The 7241-nt window shown below is 40.4% G+C and overlaps 1 protein-coding gene across 1 annotated transcript in view; it reads right to left on the bottom strand.

Moving 5' to 3' along the window:
• Positions 1 to 349: 349 nt before the first annotated feature.
• LOC106964609 (neuronal acetylcholine receptor subunit beta-2-like) overlaps positions 350 to 7241 on the bottom strand; it is a 16807-nt gene continuing 9915 nt past the window's right edge. Inside the window, exons 3-8 of the mRNA XM_015060231.1 lie at positions 6093 to 6137; positions 5894 to 6003; positions 5220 to 5746; positions 3829 to 4307; positions 2554 to 2699; positions 350 to 1482 (exon numbers count right to left, since the gene is read on the bottom strand). Of these exons, the coding sequence (XP_014915717.1) occupies positions 1467 to 1482; positions 2554 to 2699; positions 3829 to 4307; positions 5220 to 5746; positions 5894 to 6003; positions 6093 to 6137 (1323 nt within the window). The 3' untranslated portion in view covers positions 350 to 1466. The remainder of the gene's footprint in view (positions 1483 to 2553; positions 2700 to 3828; positions 4308 to 5219; positions 5747 to 5893; positions 6004 to 6092; positions 6138 to 7241) is intronic.

Here is a 7241-nt window from a genome sequence, read left to right as displayed (position 1 = left end):
ATGACATAAAGTAAAAACATTTTGTCTGCACATTATTGTAGAGTTTCAACACAGATTTGTTTTTATTCAACTTATTTATTTATATTAGAACACAGTTAGTGTGGAAAATCTTTTGAAATTCATTCATCTTATTTTACACGTGAAACATCACATTGTTCCTGTGTGTACATTTGCTATCGTTCCAAAAAAGTGGATCTACCCTCTGTAAAAGTAAAAAAAACAAAAAACAAAACGGAATAGACCCTCGCCAAACTTCTTCTGTCTTTAATGTGACAACTTGTTACATTAAAATGTGCCGCGCACACGTCAAATCATAATTTCTGTAGCTTCAGCTTCAGAAATTATTTTGTAGATGTGAAACATCCTGATTTGGCAGCAGTCCCTCACGCCACCTTTCAGGTTTTCTATCTCTGTCAGATGACAGACACATCACTTTTGTTTGGATGTATACGTTCAGTCTCTGTGAGCCTGAAAGCTAAAGTTGCTCATTCCTAAGCTCGCTGGCTAAAATCTGTAATGTTGGGTAAAAAAAAACAACAACAAAAAAAAACAACTTGATTGGGTTTCATCCACCTTGAGGAAAAACCCAGTTCAATCTGAAGAAAGTGACCCCAAATCACAAATCAGCTTCCAGCATGTTTCCAGCACTTTTTGTCATGTAGTCTTTCGGGGAAGTTTTCCTGAGTCCTCTCCAAGTTTGTCTGACAGGATTTTTGATATAGCATGTCAGAAAAAAATAAGACAGACAAAAAAAAAAAAAAAAAAAAAAGAAAAAAAAAAAAACCCAGCGACGGAGACCAACAGCAGAACAAGTAACATCCAAAGTAGGACAGACGATGGAAATGAAGTGCTCTCTAAGGGGACGGTGGAATAATAGTTTTGTAAGAAAGAAAGAAAGAAAGAAAGAAAGAAAGAAAGAAAGAAAGAAAGAAAGAAAGAAAGAAAGAAAGAAAGAAAGAAAGAAAGAAAGAAAGGTGAAAAAGACAGTGTTCCAGTTGTGCGTCAGTAAATATTGGTTTGAATGGAGTGAGTAGAGGAGAAATAACTATCCGCTGCTTACGTGTTCAGAGAGTCTCCATATGAACAGCGCAGCAGATGGCTTCACAAGAGCCTCAGTGTGAATATACCAGTCTGTCTTTGACTTGAACCCAGTCCAAACTTTCACAGTGGTTCAAAAACATCAAAATTTGTCCTGAAGTAGTCGTGCAGGTGTGTTCATCAACTGGACAGAGAAGAGGGTTGTAAAATCTGTCGTTCCTCTTGGAGGTGCGATCGAGCTGCTTCAATCCTCGCACAAGCACCGGTTCGCATTTAAAGTCCAACGTTGCAAATTCAACAAGTGCAGCAGGCTGCCCCGGTCAGGCCGAATGCACATCAGATCTGACCAGCAGCAGCCGAATTATGTTTGACAAGTGTTCAGCTTTTGATGCTGATTCGACTGTTTTCTCTTCTGCGCCACAGAAATCCTAGAAGTCTCCATATCTGCAGGGAGAAAAACACAGTGTGACGACTGCATTCGTGTCTCTATATAAAAAACATTTTATGCAAGAAAAAAAAAACACTTTGAGTTAGATATTCCTGGGAGTATTTTGATATAAAAAAAAATGTCTTGGATGGTATTGTTTGAATGTTTTCTACTGAGTTGCGAATTAAATATTAAATATGACAATTACACCTGCGAGACTTTTGATTCTACCAAAACATTAAATGTTTTAGGCTGTTCTTCTTTGCTTCTTCAACTGCTTTGATCTTTTGTCAACATCAATTGGCTTTAGGTCTGGACTTTGAATGACATGATTATATATTTTATCTAACATGTTTCTCTGTCCAGCCTTTCTGTCTAAGCTGAAGGGAAGAATCTGCACAGCCTGGTGCAGTGTTAGCCTCCCTCCATCTGTATTGTTTGGCATGTGGGCTGAAAAGTTCCAGTTTGTCTAATTTGAAAGCATCCCGTTCTTCGCTTTTATCGCACACACTCCATAACTTCTTGCAAATATTAGATTGAGTCTGTTTTGTTTCTCCGTCAGCGGCTTTCCTCCTGCCTCTGTTCCATGAAAGACAATGTTTTTTGTTGTTTTATGTAAAACCTTGCTCCTACTTCAACAATTGTGTAATACTGACCGTCGATTCATCACATGACACTAACGAAAACACACTGAATGTTGCGTATGGAAACATGACAAAGTGCGGAAAGAAGCAACAGGTCGAATACTTTGGTAAGGCGCTGAAGATGGCCGACAAGAAATGTTTAACAATATTGGAAACCATGTGTCAAATTCATCGTTATGCATTCATAGTCCATCCATATGCAACTTTGCAACAATTATAAGTCATTTTCATTCCTTCATACCACATCGGTCATAACATGGATTACCTGAAGAAATAAATATTTAGAAATCAGTGGGGAAGTTAAATCTAATGATGAACTGTTGCTCACTTCCAAGAGTCAAAACACTTTGTTATTTAACGTGATTTTAAGTCATTTTAACTGGAGTCTTTGGTAGTTAGAAATTATGTCAGGGTTCATCTGAATGAGTGACTGGCCTGACTTACTCTGTGTCATCAGCTGCGGGCGTGTTGTAGCTCTGGAAGAGAGGCTGCATGAAGAGTCCCAGAGTTCCCACCACACACACCAGGATGAAGATCCAGAGAAAGAGGCGATCTATCACCATGGCAACGTACTTCCAGTCCTCAATGATCTGGAAGCCATAACGGAAAGTCAAAAGTCGTGATAGGTTCATTTTACCGTAATCCGTATGTTTTAAACCAATCACCCTGAAGCCACTTTTTTAAATATATGTTTGCACCAACAGTTTGTCTGTTTTCAGCACAACTGGAAAATACTTGCTAGAAACATTAAAGTCTCTTTGGAGAAGTTTGTAAGATCGGAAGAACAGACTAACAGGAGTTTGAACATCTGATGTTATGAAGGCTTTCAGGTCTGTTGCCAAAAATATGTTTAACCTTAAAACATATGACTGATCCAAAGAGGCTGTTATGAGTGACCGTGGCTGGAAAACATGCTGGATGAAAGGAAAGTTCAAAAACCCAAGGCCACAAAAAAGGGGTCAGTGCTAGCTCCTTGGTAAGTCAGCTTAGACGTGATAAAGACCAGATTTCTACTTTTATTTGACTTTCTGACCGTTCCAAATTAAAACAAAAGTTCACAAAGAGTCTGAAACTTTGAAAAGAAAAAAAATTACAGCATCTTGGAAAGGAATTGAGGCCTTCTGAACCTTTTACCGCTATGTTAAAAATATATTTCATTAGAATTGCATGTGATAGATTGAAATAGCATAGTGCATTTGTGAATTGAAAAGAAAATTACACGAGTTACAAAATGTTTAGAAGTGAAAACCTGAAATGTGTGGCAAACTTGTGGATTCAGCCTCTCTGGGTCGTTTCATTACTTTTTACTAAAATCACAGCAAATTTTTCGGATTTTGTCTCTAACTTTATAACTGTACTTTAAACTTTCCTATAATTTTTTTTTTAAATTTATATTTAAAAATTTCTTTCACCCCCCAAAAATGCTAGATGTATCCCAACTTCGCTTAATACTATTTTTTGTGGGATAGCCCATATAAATACATTGAGGCTGTGATGTAAAAAAAAAAATAGTTCAGGAAGTAGGAATATAATTTCAAGGCACTGTAAACACTGTGTATTTAGAGAGTCAGTCTTTTTCTATAGAGCTAATATATAACACATCAAAATCTGTTTTTTCTTCTCTCATTCACCTCCTCTTGCGCATCAAGACAGGGGCTAATGATCTAATGACGATTTTTATTCTATCTCTCCTCATTTCTCTGCATTTCGGCTCCTCACCCCTTCATTGCCGTCTTCCATCTTCATGTGTTCAGCGATGTATTTCACTCCATCCACTGCTTCTTCCAGCTCTGCATCCAGCTGCGCCGCTGTCGGCCTCCCAAAGTCGGGGGAGTCCCGGGCGTCGCCCGTCTTCCAGCAGCAGTTGTACGCCGAGTCCTCGTTGACGTAGAAAGAGTTGCAGTCTGTGGGGATTCCTCCCAGTCTGGCGTCGGAGTGCTGCCTCCTGCCTGCGCCGCTGTGGAAGCTGCTTTTGCTGACGGGGCTCCTGCTGGAGAGCCTTTTGCGGAGTTTATTGTGGATGCTGGAGGAACCCGGGCGTCTCATGAGCAGGAAGGTCGCGAGGCGAACCAAGAAGAGGTGCTTGACCCAGTCTGGCATGTAGTGAGTAGACGGGGAGCGGTGATGCACATTGAGGACACAGGCCGTGCTGACGATCGAGAATGTGACCAGCACCATGGTGAACATCAAGTATTTGCCTTGAAAATATTCAGAAAAAGAGAAAGAAGGGGGAAAACAAAGACATATTAGTACATCTACTGCACACTAATGTGTGGGTCGAGGGCTGAGCTTCTCAACCCACACCGCATCATTCCTAGCTGACAGAATTCATAGACTTTAAAACATGAGTTATTTGTACATAATTAAAAAGTAATTATCTCTAACAACATAAATCCTACGTGTGTTAAGCTACAGGGAGTTAGCTCGTGAACAAGTCACTTTGAATGTCATCTAGAAAACCTCATTTCAGTATTTAAGAAGTGACTATGTTAAATTTTCTCCAATTACGGCAGAAAATAATTCCCTGATGCTTTCCAGAAAAAAAAAACAAAAAAAAAAAAAAACACTATGGGTATAACATCTGGAGGATGTTTTAAATTTCTCTTTAAGAATCAGCTGTGCCTCCATTTCCAACATTAGTGAGCTTTTTCTTTCTCTTTCTTGTTCTCCTCTTTAAGAAGAGCAGGAGCTTCTTAAAGAGACAGAGGCCCAATTTCAAAGTGTCAAATTACAAAGTCAAATTTCTTCTAAGTTACGTTTTTTTTATAACAACTGACGGTAACATAGTTACTTGACCGTGCTTTACAATGGAATATGTGCCTCAAAAATACATGAAACTGCCGCTGTAGAACTCTGCAAAGGCCGTCCATGATCTGGAGGAGTGTCAAGACTGTGGTGTTGGTTTAGTCAGGTGCAAAACACAGATAAGGTTTCTCTTTGCTGAAGTCAGTGCTTCTAAAAACCTATAAGAATGTAAAGTTTTCAGATTACTTTTTTAACACATCAAATTTTCACAGATGATAATTTGTTTTTTACAAAATCAGAAAAACAAGTGTTGTCTGGCCTTGAATCAGCCCCGCGAGCAGCAAACAAACGCAAACTTCACAGACCTATGAGTGGCACCGCCAGAGAGGTGGGCGGCACGATCTTCGATATCAGGAGCAGGAACACGGTGAGGGCCAGCAGCACCGAGATGCACAGCGTCATCTTCTCCCTGCAGTCCGAAGGCAAGTAGAACACCAGGATGGCCAGCGACGTGATCAGCACGCACGGGATGATCAGGTTGATGGTGTAGAACAGAGGCTTCCTCTTGATGACGAAATCGTAAGTGATGTCGAGGTACGTGATGTCGCTGGGGTCCTCGTTTTTACGTGCCGGGAGCGAGACGATGTCCCACTCCCCGCTCGGCGTGAAGTCGTCCCGGCTGGCGAAGTCGCTGGTGAGGATGAGGTCCACCTCCGTGTGGTCGTACGTCCAGGAGCGAAACTTGAGCGTGCAGTTCTGCTGATCGAAGGGGAAGTTCTGCACCTCGATGGAGCAGGCGGACTTGTAGATGGCTGGGGGGAGCCAGAAGATGTCGCCCGTGTTGGAGACCACGGCGTTGCAGTAGAAGGAAACTTCGTACACTCCGTCGGCACTGTGACACGTTCAGAGATCGGGCCATGAATATTCAACAGCGAGCAATCTGTCGATTCAACAGTACGGCCACGGTGATCTAACGTCTTCACTTTTTCTCTGCGCCTTCAGCTTGTTTTTATCAGCTTACGTTTTCCACCTTACTCACTTGTTGTAAAGCACTATGTCAGGAAGCCAGATCATTTTGGAAGGGATTCGCAGCTTTTTGATGCCTTCATATTTTCCCGGGTCCCATCTCAGTCTGTAGTCATTCCATTCCTACGGAAAGAGCAAACGCTCTTATCAGCGAACCAAAAAATATATGAATTGAGATGCAGACAGGGAATTAGAGAAAGACTGCGGAGTACCTGAAACAGCCACACATTGGTGGTCATGATCTGCTCCCTCTCATTCTGCAGAAACAAACAAAAAAACATTGATTGGATTTCTGCCATATTTTAGTTTATCTGGTCAACTTTAAGCACGTTTTAGCAAAATATGTGAAAGACACCAAAATACCATATTTTTCAATAGTTCAATGGTTTAGTAGAGTAATGTAGAGTTTCTAATAACTTAACTATACGCTTATTCACGCTGTTTCACAGCAACTGTTTTCTAAGTTTAGGTCAGAATCATGAAACATCAATGATGTCTGGGAATGATTTCTCAAACTTAAAATAAATGATTTCCTTAATTATTAAAAGAAATTAAAAATAAGATAGTATATTTGCGGACACGTTGTGCTAATGCTCTTGTTCAGTTGGTTTTTAATTAATGTTTTGTACATTACAACCACAGGTAATCAGACAATCAAACAGATGAGAGAAAAACTGAACTATTTGATCTGCATGCAAAGCATTTTGAATAAAGGAATCCTATTCCGCACATTAGGCTGAGCTCATCATGCCAACAAGGAACACAGAGACAGCATCAGGTAGTCTGTATTATATTCTTTGGGCCTTCTAAACGTGTTCATGATTTAGAGGGCCTCACTTTCCACCTGAAGATCACTGTTAGCAGAAGTTCTCCATCCAATCTCATCCCTTTGCAAAAAAGGAACATGCAGAAAATGTAATCTCTAGATGAGCAAGGTTGGTAAAAAAAAATAAATAACAAACAAACAAAAAAAACGTTTCAAAATAAAATAGCCACGTCACAGCCCAGATGGACCATCAATGAATCGTTCAGTTTTACAAAACCCCAGACGTCCAACTAAAACAATATGTCTGCAAATTCTGCCTTGTATTCTCGTAAGTTCTTGTTCTGCATCGAGTTTGCAGCTCATCCAAAAATCAAATGGTGCTGTAGCTGTTCGACCTCGACACGTCAGTCACGTATCACCGGGAAGACTCAGAGAGACGGGCAAGAAGACTCACACTTGTTCCCAGCTGGCAGCGACTTCAAGCTGTCACTTCATCTAACCCGCAAGCCTTTTTACTGAGACCCTGTGATGCAGAGTTTGAATGTTTGCATGATCACATCACATCTCCATCATTATTTACTGTTTTTTTTTTTTT

The sequence above is a fragment of the Poecilia latipinna genome, unplaced genomic scaffold (assembly GCF_001443285.1).
Source record: "Poecilia latipinna isolate Pla-1442-1.1 unplaced genomic scaffold, P_latipinna-1.0 Scaffold1695, whole genome shotgun sequence".
In the NCBI taxonomy this organism is placed as follows: domain Eukaryota; kingdom Metazoa; phylum Chordata; class Actinopteri; order Cyprinodontiformes; family Poeciliidae; genus Poecilia; species Poecilia latipinna.
The sequence above is the reverse complement of the archived record's forward strand: the minus strand, read 5'-3'. Positions and strand labels throughout refer to the sequence as shown.